The following is a 24,952-nucleotide window of genomic DNA, read 5'->3' as shown; positions in this document are numbered from 1 at the left end:
CAAGAACGACGTTCTACCTGGGAAATTTACAAAGAAAATGGGAACATTAAAAGAAGAACGACGTTCCTAATTAAAAATAGGTTCCTAACTAAAAACAGCGTTCCACATTTATTCAATAATGATGTTCTATCAACAAGAATGACGTTCCACTTTAAGAGAAAGGAACAACGTTCTTAAATGAAGAACGACGTTCCACTGCCTCTTTTGGGCAGTTTTTGAAGAGTATAAATAAGAAGAGATTAAGGGTTTCTCATATCATTCACTCAATAGAATAGTGTGTTCTTGGTGGCTGATCAAAATTAGGGATTCATTGCTATTTTATTAAGGTTTTCATCAAGTTTTCATCCATTCTTCCATTCTACATCATGGATTGAGAGATTGAAGCAAGATCCAGGGCTTGTTCTTCATCATCTTCATCTAGTCATTTTTGTAATATCTTATGTTTGGTACAATCTACTCTTGTTTATTGCTTAATCATGTTTAGATTTACTCTATTTGCTTGTATTGATCTTGTTCTAGCTATGATTGGCTAGATTTCATTATGTACACTTGTTTATGAAGCTTGATAGCTAAGAGTTGTTCATATTGATGTTTATGATTGTGACTTGTCATTAGAATTAGCCAAAAGATCCTTTGTTATGCTTGTTTTGTACTTTACTTTGATTATATGAGTTGTGTAGCTTTCAAAGGGATTTGATTAGTGAAGAAACTTGTACTTCAACACTTAGGTGATCTAGACAATCAAATTGAGGCTTTCAAGGGATTAGGGTCTTGCTTTGGGTTGGTTTTCAATTGGTCCTTAGTCAACATAGTGAGGTTTAGTTTTCTTAAGGGATTTTGATTACCAAAGGGTTTTAGGGGACTTTAACCTAGGCTAAGTACTTGTGATAATTGCATGATTTAACTAAGATCAATTGGTATAAGCTTATGGGAATTTGCAAGTATTGATTTGATCACAATAACATCTAGTAGGGATACTAGTCCAAAGTTTGAACACAATTAGACCTTAAGTGAACAAAGAACAACCCGAATGCTTCAAGTGGATTAAGCAAGTGTACATGTCTTTAATATTGATAATTACCTCATCATTTGTAGTTCTTAGTTTAAATTGAAATAGTTTTCTTAATATCTCAACTTCAAAACCCCCCAATCAAACACAACTTAGGATGATTATGAGTTTGCATCAATTCAACTAGCAACTACCGCTCTCTTGGCACGAATCTTAAACAAAAAACTTACTAATTGAAACTACCGAGTAATTGTTTCTCGTATGCTTGTCACATAGTTGAGTCCACGTTTGAGATAAATATAAATGAGTTAAAGTATGATTGTGAAACGAGCATCAAACTTTCTGGCACCACTATCGGGGATCGGTTAGCTAATTGTATCTTTGTTCTTAGCATTTAATCATTCAATCCTTTTGTAAGGATTTATCCTTACGAAAGTTACTTTTCTTGTTTTTTATATATTATTGTGTTTGGAAAACCGTTTGTGTTTGTGTTGTGATCGAAGGTTAGGTACTTTGGTTTATGAAAAGGAGATCCCAAAAGGATTAAGAGTTTACAAATCCATTTTCCGATTTGGAGAGACGCGTTCACGGGGTTTACAAGCGTAGAGAAGAAAGGGATTTAAGAATTTTTTTTTGAGGTTTTACCGTTTGTTTAGTAGATATGGAAGGAGGTGAAGAGGGTAATCCAATTGGTCATGGTCTACCGGTTAATGAAGAGCAACAAGATGATCCAAATGACACGCCAATGTGGAATGCTAGGTTGGTTGCACCTACGTTGATGCCTCCGACTATTACTAAACCGCCCATCGGGGCCAAAAATTGGAAGATCGAGGATAACTTTTTCACAATGATCAAAGATGTGTAATTTCATAGGTTAATAGACGAAAATCCTTTTGAGAATCTTCAACAATTTAACGATATTTGTGATCTTTACAAGTGTAAAGATATCACCGATGACACTTATAAGTTAAGGGCATTCCCCTTTACTCTTCAAGATGATGCGAAAGTGTGGTTAAGGAATCTACCCTCTGATTCGATTAGGATTTTTCAAGATTTAAGTGATGCTTTTTTAATCACTTCTTTCCACCATCGAAGGCGGAAAGGCTAAGGATGGAAATTATTGCATTCGCACAACGAGATGATGAGTCTTTGTATAATGCATGGATTCATTTCAAGAAAATGTTAAGAGCTTGTCCACTGCATGGATTGACCAAGAAAGAGTACATCAACACGTTCTGTCGGGTACTAATCCTTTGACAAGACAAACTTTAGATTCATCTTCGGGAAGAGTGTTTATGTATAAATCACCTAATGTGGCCGAAACCATGTTAAAAGATATGTTGGTTAATACCTACGAATAGAACCCTTCACCACGAGATTTTCCAAGGAAAAGTGCAGCACAAGTGGAGAGTGACAACAATAAAATTACCCTTGTAAGCTTAAATAACCAATTTCAAATGTATGGGAAGGAGTTGAATAAGCTACAACAACCGATAGTCGCAATGCAAGTAGGTTGTCAAAGGTGTGATAGACCACATCTCACCAAGAATTGTTGGTGTCTCATAATAAGTGACCAACAAGATATAAGGTCATAACAATAGGACGCTTGGGTATCTAAGGTCCTAATTATCATAGGACCTTTAAATTGTGGTTGCGAAAAAAATGGACTTATTAGGACATTATCGTGTTGGTGTCTCATAATTAGTGACCAACAAGATAATACTGTCATAAAAATAGGACGCTTAGGTATTTAAGGTCCTAATTATCATAGGACCCTTAAATTGTGGCTGCATAAAACTGGACCTATTAGGACATTATCTTTTTGGTGTCTCATAATCAGTGACCAACAAGATATAAGGTCATAACAATACGACACTTGGGTATTTAAGGTCCTAATTATCATAGGACCCTTAAATTGTGGTTGCGAAAAAATGTACTTATGACATTTACTATTTAAGTCGTATTATTTCACTTTTGTTACAAAAATGATTTAAGTATTATATAATTGAACTTCCATTCAATATTCAAAAGCATTGATAGTCTAGTGGTTTATGTTAGACCTTTTCAACTGATTTACCTGAGTTCAAATCCCTCTTTTGTCATTTTTTTTCAAAAATTAAAAATGTGTGTATAACAGATCGGACTTTCAGCTGGGAATCATGGTTGGGCCATATTTAATGAATTCAATTTTTATTTGTTTGGCCCAAACAACATGGCTCAAAAATATGGTCGTCGATCAATAGTTAAAGCATTGTTATCTTTTTTTTCATTTATTCCATACTTTTCAAACGTAGCTAACTCAAGTCTCAAACCATGGCTGCTCATTCATCGTACTATCAAACAACACGAATCCAATGCCAATTAGTGCAGAAATTGGTTACAACAAGATGAACTAAAAAAGGTTTGCGATTATTTCAATGCGTATTCATTGTACATTCAGTTTACATTGTAAAGTAACTCACCCATACAATATAGAAAAGTAACTCACCCATATTTAATGATGTATTTGATTATGTTAGTTAATGATCTAATGATGCGAATTGAATACTACCCATTTTCCCATTACTTCGGATAGAATTACCAGCACAGAATTGAATTCTATATTTAAGAAAATAAAAAATACTATATTACTATAGTAGACAGAACATAAACAAACAAAACAAATGGAATCCTTACTTTTAAGGTAGTTAAAGTTTGGATCAGAAGAAAGTGTTCTCCATCATATCCAAATATAGAAAGGGACTAATGGTGACAGTTTTAAGCAATGGCAAGTCACCAGCAAAGTGCAGACCAACATATAACGGCTAAAAGAGCAGCTAGTCAACAACAAACGTTAACAAGGAATTACGTCTTTGGGTGTTCTCTTTTGTGTTATTAGTTTTATTAGAGACTCTTTTCCTCTTATATGACTCTTGTAAGATTCGAAGGCACTTAATTAGTTTGAAATAAATGTCAAAAAGCACTCATTAAACAAAAACAATTTAGCCTTTTTTTTTTTGTTAACATAAACAATAGTCATGTTAGATATAGCAATATAAATAACATCACAATCCACATAATATTAAGGAAAAATGGGAGCAATATAATCAACTGATCATATATATATATATATATATATATATATATATATATATATATATATATATATATATATATATATATACATATATATATATATATATACATTTACATTAATTAACTGGGTAACATTTATACAAAATCTAAAAAATACCAACATAAATCTAGTTTTTTTCTACTAATATTTACATTCACCAGGTAACGTACCTAAATCGGTATGCAAAAACACCCAACTCATAGGCCCAAAAACACGACATGCATTCTGGTATCCTCATTTCAAACCCGCTCCCTTGGATGTGTGGAAAATAACCCTTTTGGCCGGAGATAGGGCAACACGTTGCCAAGTCATCAAAAGGACGACGGTTATGTAACCATAATTCATGCAACAAATGAAAAACCTTGTTTCTCACCGCAACTACTAAGTCCAGCACTGGTGGGAATGTTTTTTTCAAAACTTTTAATCTGACATGCTTTGCTTCTATTTGGTGAGAGCCAAACATGATTAAACGATAAACACAAACCGCCTCTATAATTTGGCTCCTCGCAGCTTCTTCTAAAAGACGAAGCCCTAACTCTGTGTAAGATTTATCAAAATAATTTATCAAACCCCTGCGAAAAATTGCATTAGGGTTTCCAAAAAAATAACAACGTCCGATAATATGATCCATCTTAGGGTTTCTCCAAGGTACGAGATCACACCTATCAAAGGACATCCTTTTACAAACCAAAGGATCGTCGGAAAGCATCAAAAATCTTTTGCAAACGAACTTGAGTATGAACAACTGCTCGGATGAATCCTGACCAACTCGAGAAAAAATTCCCACAAACATATCTTGTGGAAGAGTTTCGAGTATGTTCGCTTGAGTAACTTCTTCCATTTTTGTATTCTTTAAAAATAAAAAGGATTTTTAATTTTTTGTGTTTGGTGTACTTGAGAGAGGTTTTCGTAGATGAAGATGACGGGAAAATACAACAAAGATCGAGAAAACTATATTTGAGAAAATATTCAACTTTTTGTCTGCCATCTTAACCTTTAAATGGGATTTTTGGTGATAATGAATTGACGTACATTTAATGCGCTGATTTTATTTTATTTAACTATAAAATATTTGTCAATATTACGAGATAGCAATTTTTTTTATCATATACTATCCTTATTATTAATTTTTGAAATCTCATATTTGCCCACTTAAGGTAAATAATATCATATATGTCCATTTTTAATGTCTAAAAGTAATATATTTAAGTGAGTAAATATGTAATTTTAAAGGTTAAGAGGGATATATATGATAAAACCCCTATGAGATATACGTATATAGATTAAAATCTAATTTTTGAATTTAAATTTCAAGATAATAATGAGAATGGTTATTTAGTGACTAAATCCAACAAATAAAGAAATATTTTTTATGTGTTGTAACTTGTAATTTACATTATAGGTAAGAGTAAGTTACATGCTTCATGGCCTATTATGCGACTAAATCCAACAAATAAAGAAATGTTTTGTATGATTATTTTACTTTCCACTCAGTATTGTATATTACAATATTACATAACATAGATTATAAAAATACAGTAACGTCACAAACATTCTGCCAAAACATTAACATAGACATAGAAAAATACTAGTACTCTGTAATTAACATATAACATCTCAAATGGAAATAAACTGATATATAATAATAGACATAATTACTAATATTTACATAAACTGATGAGTAAAATTCACACAAAATCTAAAATATAGAAAACATAAAATACTAACAAATCTAGTTAAACCAAATTGTTCATCAAAAACACGCAACTCATAGGACCAAAAACAAGACATGCATTCCGGTTTAGTCAATATAATTTCCCACCCAAGGTCAAGTGGAAAATAACCATTGTGTCCCTTGATAGTGCAGCACGTTGCGACATCATCAAAAGGATGTGGGTTAAATAATACCCAACAGCTTCGCAACAAATCAAAAACCTTGGTTCTCACCTCAACCACCAAATCCGGCACCGGTGGAAATGTTTGATTAATAATTTGTAATTCGATGTCCTTTTTCTCTATTTAGTGAGAGGCAAACATGACCAAACCATAAACATAATATGCCTCTTTAAGTTGCATCTTCGAAGCTTTTTCTAATAAACGAAGCCCTATATCATGGTATATAGAATCAAAATAAGCCCTCAAACCATAGGGAAAAATCGCATTAAGGATTCCTAAATACATTAAAAAAAGGAAAATAAGGGCCAACATATGGTTTCCCCAAGTTGAGATACACCACCTAGCAAAGAAAAGCCTTTTATAAACCACATCATGCTCGGAATGCTTCTCAAATGCTTTACAAACCAACTTCACCATGAATAATTGAGCGGATGAATTCTGACCAACTCTAGACAAGATTTCCACACGCATATCTTGTGGAAGATCTTCTAGAATGTTCGGTTGTCTAACCCTAACATCCATTTTTAGTTTTTTTGCGAGATGCCTAACATCCATATATTTTTGTATTTTGTTTAAAAGTTATAGTAAAAGAGATGAAAATTGTACTTATGTTTGTAGAAGAAGATGATGGGAAGTAACAAGACAGAAAAGGCAACTTGACGTCTGCCCATGTCCTTTTAAAGTTGATTTTTGGTATACTCAACCGATGTTAAAGTTCCACATGTGCACTTAATGATAATTTAGAGTATAATAAAAATATACAGTATATATATATACTTCTAATTTTATTAGCAAATTATATTAACTAAAGGATTACATGGCAAATAATTAACCCTTAGAATAAAAGTAACTTTGAATGAGGACCATTAGATCAAAGTCATTGATATCCACGTTCAAATATAACATAATAATATTAAATTATGATTAAAATAAAATTGATAATTTGAGTGATTTGAGCAATCTATTACGAAATTAGCTCAAAATTTGTTATCATGCATCCATTAACTCAAAATTTGTTATCATCCATTAACTGCCTTTTACGATAGTATATTCTAACTAAAAAATAAAATAAAAAATCAATGTGTTAATATTTCAAAACAAAATAATTCAATATTTGCCAATATTACGAGATAGTTTTTTTTTTTTTATCATATACTATCCTTATTAATTATTGAAATCTCATATTTACCCACTTAAAATGAATAAAGAAAAACAAAATGATTTATAAAATAATAAAGTAATCAAACGGTTGTGCATATGGTGTTGTTTAATTTCCAAACCACGTTTTGGTGTTACAAAAATGTACTTAATTACTTTTTAAACCTCATTTTCCAAACACTAGAATTAATATGGGAGTGACATGTACACTTTTAATCATGACCTAGAGTTTTATTACCTACATAATAGGGATGCATGTAACTTAGTACTTTTACCGATAAAGTAAGTTACAAGTTACCACAAAATCAAAACATTTCTTTATCTGGACTATGCGAATAAATGTAAAATGATGTTGCAAAGGTTGCAACTTAACAAAAGAAAAAGGAAGAAAACTCGAAAACTACACGATAAACTACACGATACAAAACTTCAAAATTATCCTTAATATTTCATCAGGAAGCGTCTCCAATTTGATTTTTATCTGTAGCAGCAACTAGAATATAAGGCTCTTTAGTTGGCTTCATACCTCGAAAAACCATTCTCATCAACTTTTATCCTGGAACCACCTGATATCCAATCACAATGGAACAAAAATACTTTCTTGTCAGCATACTGCAACTCAATTATATAATTTAAAACATCGTAGTAAGTTACATCTCCCAAAATAGGATTGTTATCGCTAGCACTCGAGAAGCTACTTGTTACGCCATCAATCATAACTCCGCTTTTTTTGTTGTCCTATTCTTCTCTACATCTTTGTGAAATCAGAAACCATTTATGATATATCCCTTATATTTCTTGACAACCACATATGGACCGTTTGCTAATGCCGTTATATCACTTGTGATACTGTTATCCCCAGCCATATCCTCATCAACCTGATTTAAGGCAATTTGTTTATAAGTTTCGCTCAGTTATATATACTATCACTATATTATCGTAATAAAACTAGTAAAATTACTTACATAATCAGACAGCCACTCCTGAAACTCATGACTATATAAACATTCAATGTAATGCTTACGTTTACTCTGATATTCTTGACTTAGAATATTCAGATGCTCTCTGCAATTAAAGTAACAAATAGAGAATAATATATGTACATTATCGTCAAAATTACATAATGTCATATAAAAAATACTAAACTAATAACATAGTAAATTTAAATAACTTACGTTTGTAAGAAATCTATTTCACTACAATTGAACAACACATATGAGTGTGCAATAGCCTAGTTTAACTATGTTTGTTGCACCAATGGGTCGACCAGACATACAAAATATTGGTAAAACAGTCTCATCACTACCATCATGATTTTGACTAGTCTTATTATGTATAGTCTCGACATCACTGGCTAAATATAAAGAACAAAATGAAACACACTCTTCAGCTAGATATCCTTCGGTAATTAAACCCTTGGGTTTACTCCTGTTTCGCACATAAGATTTTAATGTACCTAAATACCTGATCAGTGGTCAAAAAAATTTATATCAGATTCAAAACAGTCATATATATTTAAACAAGTACAATATAATTTACTACATAATAAGTGGTCACCTCTCGATTCGATACATCCAACGGTAATGAACAGGTCCCCCTAATCTGGCCTCTAAAGCTAGATGAGATAGATGAATCATGACGTCAAAAAATGACGGTAGAAAAATCCTTTCTAAATCACAAAGTATTTTTACAATATCTTTTTCTATTCTAATTAAATCAGTAGTCTTAAGAACTTTTGAGCATAATTGTCTGTAGTACTCACATAACTTCATGATAACAGAACACACATCGCGAGGTAAACTATTTCGTATGGCCATGGGAAGCAACTGTTGCATCAAAATATGATTATCGTGCCTTTTTAGGCCTAAACATTTTGGAGGTTTTACCTGAATGCACCTACAAATATTAGCAGCATAACCATTTGACACTTTCATATTACGAGGCTCTTTAGCAAATTAACGATTCTGATAATCGAATGTTTTCCAGGTTGGTGAATCTGCAGGATGTCTTAATAGACCATCTTTCGTACGACTCTCTTGATGCCATCTCATGGACTTGGTCGTCTTAGGGGACATAAACAATCTTGGCAACCCGGGAGCACTAGAACCAGCCCCACCACTATACCTAGAGGCAATATCTGACATGTCATCAAACTTCACAAACTGTGAAATCTGTGCAGCTGCCAAATCGGCATAACAAATCAGAGCAACTGCATTATTGGAATCGTTCATTAATTAAGATTATTATTCATGATATTCAATTATTCGCAAACAAAATAAAAAAGCTTATGTTTTTAATTAGAACCTAATAATACAAAAATAGTGGCAATGTAGCATACTTACCAACTGATATGGCAGTAGTACTTGTAGTGACCCGAACTTTTCCATGTTTATATATATATTAAATAAAATTGTTATTTACATGATTAATTGTTTCCAACATGTTAAGCAATCAAACTTTTTAAGAATTGATTAATTGAAATAGGTTTCATATAGACAATTGACCACCCAAGTTGACCGGTGATTCACGAACGTTAAAACTTGTAAAAACTATACGATGACATATATATATTGTTATATATATAGTTAACATGATTTTATTATAAGTATGTATCTCATTAGGTATTTTAACAATGAGTTATATACATAAAAATGAGACTATTAGTTTAAGAAACTCGAAAACGATATATATAACGATTATCATTATAACAACGTCTTACTAGGTACATATGAATCATATTAAGATATTGATACACTTGGTTAATTATGTTAAATGATAAGTAAATATATTATTAAGTGTATTAACAATGAAATACATATGTAAAAATAAGACTACTAACTTAATGATTTCGAAACGAGACATATATGTAACGATTATCGTTGTAACGACATTTAACTGTATATATATCATACTAAGATATATTATATATCATAATATCATGATAATATAACAATTTAACATCTCATTTGTTATAATAAACAATGGGTTAACAACATTCAACAAGATCGTTAACCTAAAGGTTTCAAAACAACATTTACATGTAACGACTAACGATGACTTAACGACTCAGTTAAAATGTATATACATGTAGTGTTTTAATATGTATTCATACACTTTTGAAAGACTTCAAGACACTTATCAAAATACTTCTACTTAACAAAAATGCTTACAATTACATCCTCGTTCAGTTTCATCAACAATTCTACTCGTATGCACCCGTATTCGTACTCGTACAATACACAGCTTTTAGATGTATGTACTATTGGTATATACACTCCAATGATCAGATCTTAGCAGCCCATGTGAGTCACCTAACACATGTGGGAATCATCATTTGGCAACTAGCATGAAATATCTCATAAAATTACAAAAATATGAGTAATCATTCATGACTTATTTACATGAAAACAAAATTACATATCCTTTATATCTAATCCATACACCAACGACCAAAAACACCTACAAACACTTTCATTCTTCAATTTTCTTCATCTAATTGATCTCTCTCAAGTTCTATCTTCAAGTTCTAAGTGTTCTTCATAAATTCCAAAAGTTCTAGTTTCATAAAATCAAGAATACTTCTAAGATTGCAAGTTTACTTCCAAGTTTTCTAAATCCATTCCAATAATCATCCAAGATCAAGAAACCTTTGTTACTTACAGTAGGTTATCTTTCTAATACAAGGTAATAATCATATTCAAACTTTAATTCAATTTCTATAACTATAACAATCTTATTTCGAGTGGAAATCTTACTTGAAATTGTTTTCGTGTCATGATTGTGCTTCAAGAACTTTCAAGCCATCCAAGGATCCTTTGAAGCTATATCTATTTTTCTTATTTCCAGTAGGTTTATCCAAGGAACTTGAGGTAGTAATGATGTTCATAACATCATTCGATTCATACATATAAAGCTATCTTATTCGAAGGTTTAAACTTGTAATCACTAGAACATAGTTTAGTTAATTCTAAACTTGTTCGCAAATAAAAGTTAATCCTTCTAACTTGACTTTTAAAATAAACTAAACACATGTTCTATATCTATATGATATGCTAACTTAATGATTTAAAACCTGGAAACACGAAAAACACCGTAAAATCGGATTTACGCCGTCGTAGTAACACCGCGGGCTGTTTTGGGTTAGTTAATTAAAAACTATGATAAACTTTGATTTAAAAGTTGTTATTCTGGGAAAATGATTTTTATTATGAACATGAAACTATATCCAAAAATTATGGTTAAACTCAAAGTGGAAGTATGTTTTCTAAAATGGTCATCTAGACGTCGTTCTTTCGACTGAAATGACTACCTTTACAAAAACGACTTGTAACTTATTTTTCCGACTATAAACCTATACTTTTTCTGTTTAGATTCATAAAATAGAGTTCAATATGAAACCATATCAATTTGATTCACTCAAAACGGATTTAAAATGAAGAAGTTATGAGTAAAACAAGATTAGATAATTTTTCTCATTTTAGCTACGTGAAAATTGGTAACAAATCTATTCCAACCATAACTTAATCAACTTGTATTGTATATTATGTAATATTGAGATACCATAGACACGTATACAATGTTTCGACCTATCATGTCGACACATCTATATATATTTCAGAACAACCATAGACACTCTATATGTGAATGTTGGAGTTAGCTATACAGGGTTGAGGTTGATTCCAAAATATATATAGTTTGAGTTGTGATCAATATTGAGATACGTATACACTGGGTCGTGGATTGATTCAAGATAATATTTATCGATTTATTTCTGTACATCTAACTGTGGACAACTAGTTGTAGGTTACTAACGAGGACAACTGACTTAATAAACTTAAAACATCAAAATATATTAAAAGTGTTGTAAATATATTTTGAACATATTTTGATATATATGTATATATTGTTATAGGTTCGTAAATCAACCAGTGGCCAAGTCTTACTTCCCGACGAAGTAAAAATCTGTGAAAGTGAGTTATAGTCCCACTTTTAAAATCTAATATTTTTGGGATGAGAATACATGCAGGTTTTATAAATGATTTACAAAATAGACACAACTACGTGAAACTACATTCTATGGTTGAATTATCGAAATCGAATATGCCCCTTTTTATTAAGTCTGGTAATCTAAGAATTAGGGAACAGACACCCTAATTGACGCGAATCCTAAAGATAGATCTATTGGGCATAACAAACCCCATCCAAAGTACTGGATGCTTTAGTACTTCGAAATTTATATCATATCCGAAGGGTGTCCCGGAATGATGGGGATATTCTTATATATGCATCTTGTTAATGTCGGTTACCAAGTGTTCACCATATGAATGATTTTTATCTCTATGTAAGGGATGTGTATTGAAATATGAAATCTTGTGGTTTATTGTTACGATTTGATATATATAGGTTAAACCTAAAACACACCAACATTTTTGTTGACGTTTAAAGCATGTTTATTCTCAGGTGAATACTAAGAGCTTCCGCTGTTGCATACTAAAATAAGGACAAGATTTGGAGTCCATGTTTGTATGATATTGTGTAAAAACTGCATTCAAGAAACTAATTTCGATGTAACATAATTGTATTGTAAACCATTATGTAATGATCGTGTGTAAACAAGATATTTTAGATTATCATTATTTGATAATCTACGTAAAGCTTTTTAAACCTTTATTTTTGAAATAAAGGTTATGGTTTGTTTTAAAATGAATGCAGTCTTTGAAAAACGTCTCATATAGAGGTCAAAACCTCGCAACGAAATCAATTAATATGGAACGTTTTTAATCAATAAGAACGGGACATTTCAGTTGGAATCCGAGCGTTGGTCTTAGAGAACCAGAAAATTTCCATTAGTGTGTCTTATCGAGTTTGTTAGGATGCATTAGTGAGTCTCAACTTCGACCGTGTTTTCTTTAAAAATGATTGCTTAACATTTTTGTTGGAAACTATATATTATTAACATGTATATATTATATGATATATTAATCTCTTAACATGTTTGATATTGTGTGATAGATGTCTACCTCTTGCACAAATACCATTGACTCACCTAATAATAACGAAGAGTCGAATATATATTGGACTGATTCACAAGTTCTCGAAGAAGAACCGGAAGAAGAATCAGAACCGGAAGAAGAATCAGAACCGGAAGAGGAGGAACCGGAGGAGGAAATAGAACCGGTGGGGGAAATAATAAAACGGTTAAGTAAAAGAAAATCCTCAACCAACCGACCAAGGTTAATTATGGTCAATGGTGTTTCCGCCATGGAAGCAAAATATTGGGAGGATTACCAATTCTCCGATGAATCGGATTCCGACGAGAATTCCGATGATGTTATAGAAATTACCCCAACTGAATTTAAAAAGGCAAAAGAAAATAATAAGGGAAGGGGCATAAAAATAGAGAAATCTAATTCCAACCCCGATGAACTTTATATGTATCGTCAACCCCCGAAGTCCTTAAGTTGTAACAATGACCCGGGAACCTCTAAACCACCAGGTTTTTCTAAACCGTTGTGGAAAACGACAGCTAGTATTAGGGGAACATCATATATCCCTAGAAACTTGGCAAAATGAACCAAAACCGAAGAAGAAGAAACGAGCGAGTCAGAATAAGATAGTTGTATTCGTATGGTGTAATATATGTAATATAGTGTGCTTATGCTTTATGATATATGTAAAAATTGCTTGTATTAATAAGTATTTTTTTTATGAATCTAACTCTTGTCTATTTTACAGTATAAAAACACAAAATGGGTAGACAACCCAATATTTTAAGAGACCTACCCGGAGACATGATTGATGAAATCTTGTCTAGAGTCGGTCAGAATTCTTCGGCACAACTATTTACGGCGAAATCAGTTTGTAAGACATTCGAAGAACGTTCCAAGAATGCCTTGGTTTATAAGAGACTTTCGTTTGAAAGATGGGGGATATCACATTGGGAAACCCATAAGTTACGATGTGTTTACTTTGACGCATATATTGCGGGGAACCCAAGTGCTATTTTACGCAACGGGTTAAGAAATTATTTTGACTCAATGTATCCGAACATAAGACTTCATGATTTAGAAAAAGCGGCTAACATGCAACATAAAGAAGCATGCTATGCTTACGGGTTAGTAATCTTCGCTTCTCACCAAAGTGAGAAAAAGAACATCGGGCTACAACTATTAAACAAAGCGTTCCCACAAGTGACGGAGTCGGTAATTGGGGTAAGAAATGAGGTTTTTAGGTTATTACGAGACTGTTGGTCATTACGTAACCCTCGTCCCTTTGACGACGTTACAACACGCTGTCTTATCAACGGCCATAACGGTTATGTTCCACAAGACCAAGGATGGGAAGTAGTCCTAGTAAAACCAGAATGCATGACTTGTTTCTGGACGTATGAATTACGTGTCTTTATTGCCTTTGCTGAACGACTTGTGTACTAGCTAGAATTATCTTCACAACTATCTTGTATCAAAGTTATTGTGTGCTATATTTCATGCTTTATGTAAAATAAGAAGTATTGTAAGTTTGTAAAATATTGTATAAAAGTTTGAACGCGAAATATTATTATAATCAGTTTTTCATATAGAATGGTAGTAGTTGAATTGTATATTAGCTACTAAGTATTAACTTAACGGGTAGGTACTACCCGAATTTAAACTTATAAAACGCTAATATGAAGAAAAAGCTTTTATAAATGAGTTCATATTATGCTACGAAATACTATTAACTACTCTTAATATTCTGTATGATTAACTTGTTCCATTTGAATATTTTGAAGGAAATGGCACTGACTACTCGACACACCATGAATATGAATGAAGAGGAATTCCGTACTTTTCTAGCTTCAAACATAGCCGCAGTACAGGCTGCGCTATATACCAACAATAACCTTGGATCTAGCAGTACAGGAAATCATGTAGGATGCACCTACAAAGAATTCACTGCCTGCAAACCTTTGGAATTTGATGGAACCGAAGGACCGATCGGATTGAAACGGTGGACCGAGAAGGTCGAATCGGTGTTTGCCATAAGTAAGTGTACTGAAGAGGACAAAGTGAAGTACGCTACGCATACCTTCACAGGTTCTGCGTTAACATGGTGGAATACCTATCTAGAGCAAGTGGGACAAGATGATGCGTACGCACTACCGTGGTCAGCATTCAAGAACTTGATGAACGAGAAGTACCGTACCAGAACCGAGGTCAATAATCTCAAGACAGAACTTAGAGGGTTACGAACCCAAGGATTTGATATTACCACGTACGAAAGACGATTCACAGAATTGTGCCTATTGTGTCCGGGAGCGTTCGAAGATGAGGAAGAGAAGATCGACGCGTTTGTGAAAGGATTACCGGAAAGAATCTAAGAAGATATAACTTCACACGAGCCCGCCTCCATACAATAGGCATGTAGAATGGCTCGCAAACTAGTGAACCAGATTGAGGAAAGAATTAAAGAACAGACGGCTGAAGAGGCCAATGTGAAGCAAGTCAAAAGAAAGTGGGAGGAAAATGGTGATAAGAATCACCAATACAACCACAACAACAATTACAATAATAATCGCAACAATTATCCCAACAATCGCAACTACAACAAACGGCCAAACAACAACAACAACAACAACAACAACAACAATAACAACAACAACAACAACAACAACAACAGCAACTACAACAATCATCCCAACAACAATAACAACCGCAACAACAACAACAATCAGAAGTAGCTATGCCAAAGGTGTGAAAAGTATCACTCGGGGTTCTGCACCAAATTTTGCAACAAGTGTAAAAGAAATGGTCATAGCGCGGCGAAGTGTGAGGTCTACGGACCAGGGGTTAACAGAACGAAAGGAACAAATGGTGTCGGAACGAGTAATGGCGGAGCAAGTAGTGTCGGAGCAAGTTATGCCAATGTAGTTTGTTATAAATGTGGAAAATCGGGCCACATTATTAGAAATTTCCCGAACCAGGAGAACACGAATGGACAAGGCCGCGGAAGAGTTTTCAATATTAATGTGTGATGTGGTAGCGTGGGGGTACGTGTACGAAATACGTTACAAATTACACAAGTTTTAATTATTTATTTACAGATGGGATATACCTAAACCTTTCTACAACACTATAGGCAGTGTACCTAATCGTAGAGTAGTATAGTTTTTAGTAAGTCCGGTTCGTTCCACAGGGAGCGGGCTTATTCACACTATATTTTTAAACAATTATATTTGTACAAAATATATTATATTAATAATATATAAAAGGGGGTTTACCGTTTAATGACCGGTTTGTAGATTTTATATTTTAAGCGAAGCGTAAAGTAAATGACGATATTTAACTAACAATATAAAATAAATAACAATACTTAAAATGACAATAAATAAAAGTACGAGGAAATATGAAATAAAATATATTATGCTTATTTAAACTTCCGTAACCATTATGGTTGACGTGTTGATTTTAGTTTTATGCCCATGGGTTAATTATCCTTTGTCTTGGATTATTTAATATGTCCGTCTAGTTTTTGTCCATAACAGTCCATCAATCATAAATATAAAGTGCGAGTGTCCTCGTCAAATTATCCTTATACCCGAAGTCAAATATTCCAACTAATTGGGGACTTAAACTATAACAAGGTTTTAATACTTTGTTTAATAATTACACCAGGATATCAACTGCGTGTAACCCAAGGTTTTAATACTTTGTTATCAATTATGCCAAGTGTCCTTGTACATAATTTCACCCCTGTTTTAATAATTCCATAGACTATTAATCCATTCTCGTATCCGGTTAAATGAACGATTATTCGTACATATAAATATCCCGCCCATCGTGTCCGATCGAGTGTATATGGTTATTTATAGGTACGTCCAATTGTAAATCTTTATATTAAAATTAACAAACTATCATTTAGCTAAACAAATATAAAGCCCATTAATAGCCCATAGTCTAATTTCCACAAGTGTCGTTCTTTTGTCCAAACCCCAATTATGGTACAAAGCCCAATTACCCCGTCTTTAATATTTAGTCCAACATCATGATTACTTTAGCTCAAATAAGCATAATAATAACTTAAGTACGAGACATTAATTTAAAAAGGAGAACATAACTTACATTGAGTATTTATTGCGTAGTGTTACACGGACAGAATTTCGACTTCAAAAACCCGTAAAATAACCTTTACATAACCCGAACTAATCTAATATAAAACTACCCTATACTATATATATTATATATATATTTATTTAGTTATTTATTACAGAGTATTATTATTATTATTTATATTTTTATATATTAAAATCGAACGAATGCATGGCCTTTTATAGGCATTTTGATTTTTGACAGCTCCGCGAGTCGTGGAGTTTTATGCCTGCAAACTCCGCGAGTCGTGGAGTTTGAAAATCCAGCTCACAAACTTTTGGCTCCTAGCTTGTCGACATAATAAATATATAAATATAAAATATAAATAATTAATATAATTATTTATATATTATATTATATTCTTGTGCATAGTTGACTTGTAATTTTTCGTCCGTTGCGTCGAGCGTTGAGAGTTAACTCATGTCCCGGTTCCGGATTTTCGAACGTCCTTGCGTACAATTTTATATCTTGTACTTTACGTTTTGTAACTTGTACTCTTGTCATTTTTAGATGTTTTTCATCCATAAATTGAACCTTTTGAATTGTATCTTGTACATTTGAGCTTTTTGGACGTTTGTGTCTTCAAATCTTCGTTTTTACCTTTTGTCTTCGCACTTATTTATTTAAACAATTACAATGAAAATATAATACAATTACATATGAAACCTATTATTTATGAGGGATATTGCTATGAAATATATGTTCCTTTTTAGCCTTATCAAATATCCCCACACTTGAGCGTTGCTGTCCTCAAGCAATACAGAACTTGAAATAAAAACATACATGAATCACTTTTTTATTCATCACACTTTGTACATCAGTTATTTTGATATGGTGATATAAACAATGATAGTAACGATAGAACAATGGTTAAAGGTGGGTGTGTCATCCACAGTTGCCTCGGGTTTAGGTCAACGACACTTGCAATCAAATAGCCGATTTACTTTCGGTTTCCAAAGCAAAGTGCACATTTGAAAGGCGGTTTACAGTCCCACATGACTATAAAAATATAGATCCTTAAGGAAATTGGATCTTTATGAAAACATTTGATCTTTGAAAATTCAATCTAGCTTTTACCCTAGATAAGTTTTCCGGAATAACCCTTCACCGGTGTTGCAAAATATTTTTGCGGGTTTTGTGGGTTTCAGATTTGAAAATTTTAGCTCAACACTTGTGGTTTTGTGTTACCCACTTGCTAACCTTGTATTAGGAAAGCAACACGTCCAGTTTACTTGTCCCATATATTACCTTTCGGTAAACTACCGTCCGGTTGTAAAGGAAAGCGATGAACAAGTAACTGTTAAGGCAATGTCCCGTGACTTGCTTTTGATTATGGTCTATATACGTGTCGGATGCTAGTACTATCCTTTGTAGGAGCAATAGTAAAGATCATCCTATGATTTTTCGGTCTGGCACAAGGTCCTGTCTTCGACCATGCTATGCAACCACCGTTCTTACGGTTGACACCCGATTTGGTTCAGGTGACCTAATGAATTCCAGGTGAATTCCTAGGATTTTACGTTCAATGGAAATGAACGCATTGAAAATAGGTTTTCAGAAAACAAATCGGTTTGTAATTTTGATCAAAATATTTTCTCGTTCAAGCTCGAGTTTAGATATCGTTGAATTCCATGAGTTTGAATTCTCAATCTTTAAGGTCAATCTCAAGGATTGAGTAATATCAGTCTTAAAAGCTGATTTTTGATCTTTTAAGGAGATTATCCTTTCTGGGGATCTGATTCATTAGTCTTATCAACCTAATTTGCACGGCGCCCTCCCCATTTTACGAGACAGATCCTCTCATGGTTAGGATAAGTCTGACCACTTTGCGACCCTGTTTGATGCTGAGGTCCGTGGATTTCCTGCTGATTTTAGAGATGACTTTTCAAGATTTTTCGTCAACCTACAGCTGGTCTGGACGACAACTTGTTGACCTAAATCAAGAAGCGCGTGTCTTTTTCGGAAGACTTTACTTCCTTTTAATGATGGAATTGATTCATCGTGTAGATCCATCTTTTCTTTTCTTTCATCGGGTAAAACGGTTAATTTAGTCCAAAACAAAAACACCTACAATAACTTTACGGAAACATGTGCTAGATAGTTTTTAATTGAATAACTAGGTACATTCTCCCCACACTTAGTTTCTTTCTTTGCCTTTTTATTCTCCTTTATTCCATTTTAAATGAATTCAAGCGTTTTAGGGTGTTTCTCAATTTATGTCCTTTCCGAGGTAACGATAATTTTGGTATTAACACCTAGTTTTCACCGTTCATAAATATGTATAAACATGATTTTGAATTCATTTAGTTGAAAATTTTTAAAATTTTCACAATATTTAGAAAATAAGCCAAGTATAAACCCGAGAGAATTTATAACCCTTCCCCACACTTGAGATCATGCAATGCCCTCATTTGCATGAAATCAGACTCTAATTATAAATTAATGAGGGTGATTAGTGTAGAAAAGTGATTGAAAATACCCAGTTTGTAATTACAAAGCTCGTCGAATGATAGATGGCGCGCCTCATCGTTTATTCCTTCTTGTTTTATCACACATATTTTTCTTCAAAACGGTTGCTTTTCTGAATTGTTTGCTAATCTTTAAAAATGCGTCTTTTACCCTAATCATGCATTTTTATTAACGAGTTATGTACTAACCCGAACCCCTAATTTAACGTTAAGTGGGGTTAGACTTCCCCACACTTAGCTGACGACATGTGAAGTCGGTAGAATAAGTTCCACAAATTAAAATAGTGAGCCAGTTATTTACATCTCGGGTGGTGTATAATATATCAATGGGTTTAAAGTTTAGACTCGCCCGATTGTCACTACTTAATTCTTTTTTAAGTGTAGCTTTTAGTAAATGGATATATCTCTTTTCTGGTTCTTGGTCAAATGGATCGATATACACCGACATACATACTATAGGGTGGACAATTCCTAACATTTCCTTCCGTTTATTCTCGGGATCAAAGTTTTCACCTCTATTACCCGATTGGGTGAAATCCGAGGTGTCATTATCTATTAAAGCTCGTAGTTCATCTTCGGTAGATGACTCGTCTATTGAGAATATTGGGTTGGAAGGTTGTGGAATTTTGAATTTCGGGATTGAAGTAGATTCTTCTTCATTAACGGTCCTTATCGGTCCCTCCATTTTGGTCTCGGGGGTAAAATTTTCAACGTTATCATTTTCCCATGAGTACCAATTTGTCACCCTTACTTCTTCTTCATCATCCATAGATGGATTGATGATTTCGTCGGTAGAGGCTAATGTGTCGATATGTTGTGAAATTGGTAAAGCAGAATAAAAAGCATCATCGGGATAGTTGGTGATTTCGGAGCTCTCGAATTCATCAAAATCCGATGATATGAGATTTTCTTGCACACGACTCCTCAGATCAACAGGTGTGTAATCTGATAGAGTTTCAGCTTGCCTATTTACAAACTCTCTCATTTGTTCATTTTGAGCATCAAGTTCTTCGAGTTTGATTTTCATATTGTCTAATAAATTTTCAGACACGTAATTTTCCGCGTCTACTGGTTGTTGAGTTTGGAAATATTCTTGGGAATAATTCCAATTTGAATTCTATTCTTCATAATCATTCCATTCAGGTTCCGTGGGTACGTAATTTTCCATAGGAACGTAATAATAACATTCCCATGTTGAGTGATAATCTCCACAGATTTCACAACCAGTTATTGTTTCGTCATTCGTGATCCAAGATTGACCGAACGAATTGTCATCAACACCCGTTTTAGAGTATTGATTTAATTGATTTTGGATATCAAAAAGAGTTTCCATAGCCTTGTTTTCATAATTTTCCATTTTATTGCGATAGCCAAATTTTAGCTACAATGTGGTGCATTTACTAATTATCCTATTAGTTATAAAAATAGAAAAACTTATATAAGTTGTCCAATTAATAGACTTTTCTGCTTTTGCCCACGTTTCGAATAGCCAAAAGATGCAGCAGAGAGCCAGAACCCTTTAAATCGGAAGCTCACAACTCAGCCACTAACAAATCCAACTATTACTACGAAGCAGAAAATTGTCAACGTCCATTAATTTAACCACTTAAATAATTTTTCTTTCTGTTTGAGATATTAGATAAGAAATAGAGAAAATTTCTAAGTCCTAATAACTAAAGCGTCGAGAAATAAGAAAGAAAAAGATCGCGTCGGAAAAGGTCGAAAAATAAAAATGTCAAAAAATAATAGGCGTCGAAAAATAAAAATAAGAAAGTAGCGCGTCGAAACTTAAAAAGGAATTAAAAACTAAGAATTAAAAGTTGCGTCTAAAAATATTAAAGCTTAAAAGAAAAACTATATCCCAAATGGTAATAACTTAAAAAGGTACTAAAATATAAAAAACGGCGTTGCAAAATTCTAAAGCACCTAAATCTTAGTCTAAAGAAAAAGCACGTAAGGGATTTTATGGCAAAGCCTAAGAATCTATACATATAAAATAACTACGAAAAAACTAATTTTAAAACTAATTGCGAACGAAAAATATACAAAATATTACAATTACACTAAATAAAAGGATACAAATTATAAAAAGTGATAAAATTACTTATTTTTATAAAAAAAATATTATTTTTATATTTTTATATTTATATTTTATAAAAGTATTAATTTTTTATATTTTAAAACTAAATATAATTAATTATAACTAATTAATTTAAAAACTTAAACTAAATAATAATAATAATAAAGTAATTAGGGTTAAATAATAATAATAATTAATAATACCCCGTAATTAATGCTTTTTAGGGTTTCTTTGTGGCCTGACAAGGCGGCTCCGCGAGTCGTGGAGTTTTAAGCCTGCAAACTCCGCGAGTTGTGGAGTTTGAAAAACGTTTTTTTTTTATTTTTAAATTTTATATTGTTTTTCGAAAAATATATATAAATATATTTATACAAAAATAAATTATAAATATAGCGTTTCGCCGATTTCCCCGGCAGCGGCGCCAAAAACTTGATGTGGTAGCGTGGGGGTACGTGTACGAAATACGTTACAAATTTCACAAGTTTTAATTATTTATTTACAGATGGGATATACATAAACCTTGCTACAACACTATAGGCAGTGTACCTAATCGTAGAGTAGTATAGTTTTTAGTAAGTCCGGTTCGTTTCACAGGGAGCGGGCTTATTGCACACTATATTTTTAAACAATTATATTTGTACAAAATATATTATATTAATAATATATAAAAGGGGGTTTACCGTTTAATGACCGGTTTGTCGATTTTATATTTTAAGCGAAGCGTAAAGTAAATGACGATATTTAACTAACAATATAAAATAAATAACAATAATTAAAATGACAATAAATAAAAGTACGAGGAAATTTGAAATAAAATATATTATGCTTATTTAAACTTCCGTAACCATTATGGTTGACGTGTTGATTTTAGTTTTATGCCCATGGGTTAATTATCCTTTATCCTGGATTATTTAATATGTCCGTCTGGTTTTTGTCCATAACAGTCCATCAATCATAAATATAAAGTGCGAGTGTCCTCGTCAAATTATCCTTATACCCGAAGTTAAATATTCCAACTAATTGGGGACTTAAACTGTAACAAAGTTTTAATACTTTGTTTAATAATTACACCAGGATATCAACTGCTTGTAACCCAAGGTTTTAATACTTTGTTATCAATTATGCCAAGTGTCCTTGTACATAATTTCACCCCTGTTTTAATAATTCCATTGACTATTAATCCATTCCCGTATCCGGTTAAATGAACGATTATTCGTACATATAAAAATCCCGCCCATCGTGTCCGATCGAGTGTATATGGTTATTTATAGGTACGTCCAATTGTAAATCTTTATATTAAAATTAACAAACTATCATTTAGCTAAACAAATATAAAGCCCATTAATAGCCCATAGTCTAATTTCCACAAGTGTCGTTCTTTTGTCCAAACCCCAATTATGGTACAAAGCCCAATTACCCCGTCTTTAATATTTAGTCCAACATCATGATTACTTTAGCTCAAATAAGCATAATAATAACTTAAGTACGAGACATTAATTTAAAAAGGAGAACATAACTTACATTGAGTATTTATCGCGTAGTGTTACACGGACAGAATTTCGACTTCAAAAACCCGTAAAATAACCTTTACATAACCCGAACTAATCTAATATAAAACTACCCTATACTATATATATTATATATATATATATTTATTTAGTTATTTATTACAGAGTATTATTATTATTATTTATATTTTTATATATTAAAATCGAACGAATGCATGTCCTTTTATAGGCATTTTGATTTCTGACAGCTCCGCGAGTCGTGGAGTTTTATGCCTGCAAACTCCGCGAGTCGTGGAGTTTGAAAATCCAGCTCACAAACTTTTGGCTCCTAGCTTGTCGACATAATAAATATATAAATATAAAATATAAATAATTAATATAATTATTTATATATTATATTATATTCTTGTGCATAGTTGACTTGTAATTTTTGGTCCGTTGCGTCGAGCGTTGAGAGTTGACTCATGTCCCGGTTCCGGATTTTCGAACGTCCTTGCGTACAATTTTATATCTTGTACTTTGCGTTTTGTAACTTGTACTCTTGTCATTTTTAGATGTTTTTCATCCATAAATTGAACCTTTTGAATTGTATCTTGTACATTTGAGCTTTTTGGACATTTGTGTCTTCAAATATTTGTTTTCGCCTTTTGTCTTCGCACTTATTTATTTAAACAATTACAATGAAAATATAATACAATTACATATGAAACCTATTATTTAGGAGGGATATTGCTATGAAATATATGTTCCTTTTTAGCCTTATCAATGCGGCAGAGGCACAGGAAGACCCGGAGCTTGTTACGGGTACGTTTCTTATTGACAATAAATCTGCTTACGTTTTATTTGATTTGGGTGTGGATAGAAGCTATATGAGTAGAGATTTTTGTGCTAAATTAAGTTGTCCATTGACGCCGTTGGATAGTAAATTTTTACTCGAATTAGCAAACGGTAAATTAATTTCATCAGATAATATATGCCGGAATCGAGAAATTAAACTGGGTAGCGAAATATTTAAGATTGATTTGATACCAGTAGAGTTAGGGAGTTTTGATGTAATAGTTGGCATGGACTGGCTGAAGAAGGTGAAAGCAGAGATCGTATGTTATAAAAATGCAATTCGCATTGTACGAGAAGAAGGAGAACCCTTAATGGTGTACGGAGAAAAGGGCAACATGAAGCTACATCTTATTAGTAATTTGAAGGCACAAAAACTAATAAGAAAAGGTTGCTATGCTGTTCTAGCACACGTTGAGAAAGTACAAACTGAAGAAAAGAGCATCAATGATGTTCTCGTCGCAAAAGAATTTCCCGATGTATTTCCGAAAGAATTACCGGGACTACCTCCACATCGATCTGTTGAATTTCAAATAGATCTTGTACCAGGAGCTGCACCAATAGCTCGTGCTACTTATAGACTCGCACCCAGCGAGATGAAAGAACTGCAAAGCCAACTACAAGAACTATTAGAACGTGGTTTCATTCGACCAAGCACATCACCATGGGGAGCTCCTGTTTTGTTTGTCAAGAAGAAGGATGGTACATTTAGGTTGTGTATTGACTACAGAGAGTTGAACAAACTTACCATCAAAAA

At 32.8% G+C, this 24,952-nt stretch overlaps 1 protein-coding gene and 1 non-coding gene across 2 annotated transcripts; both read right to left on the bottom strand.

Moving 5' to 3' along the window:
* Window positions 1-2,110: 2,110 nt before the first annotated feature.
* On the bottom strand, window positions 2,111-2,217 carry LOC139879146 (small nucleolar RNA R71). Its single transcript, XR_011769998.1, has one exon. It is a non-coding gene; the product is annotated as a small nucleolar RNA R71 (small nucleolar RNA).
* A 1,311-nt stretch (window positions 2,218-3,528) lies between these two features.
* Window positions 3,529-4,965, bottom strand: LOC139875609 (putative F-box protein At1g67623). Its single transcript, XM_071862935.1, has 2 exons — window positions 4,295-4,965; window positions 3,529-3,607 (listed from the first exon to the last, which is right to left on the bottom strand). Exons 1-2 carry the CDS (start codon window positions 4,963-4,965, stop codon window positions 3,529-3,531), a joined length of 750 nt encoding a protein of 249 aa, XP_071719036.1.
* Between the last annotated feature and the right edge of the window lie 19,987 nt (window positions 4,966-24,952).

Source organism: Rutidosis leptorrhynchoides, chromosome 11 (genome assembly GCF_046630445.1).
Source record: "Rutidosis leptorrhynchoides isolate AG116_Rl617_1_P2 chromosome 11, CSIRO_AGI_Rlap_v1, whole genome shotgun sequence".
In the NCBI taxonomy this organism is placed as follows: Eukaryota; Viridiplantae; Streptophyta; class Magnoliopsida; order Asterales; family Asteraceae; genus Rutidosis; species Rutidosis leptorrhynchoides.
The sequence above is the reverse complement of the archived record's forward strand: the minus strand, read 5'-3'. Positions and strand labels throughout refer to the sequence as shown.

Bases quoted from the DNA above. Each gene is read 5' to 3' on its own strand.
- LOC139875609 (XM_071862935.1), bottom strand. From the start codon at position 4,965: ATGGAAGAAGTTACTCAAGCGAACATACTCGAAACTCTTCCACAAGAT. The intron at 3,608-4,294 runs GTACGTTACCTG...TCTTAAATATAG, and splicing joins GTTTTTGCATACCGATTTAG to AATTCAATTCTGTGCTGGTA.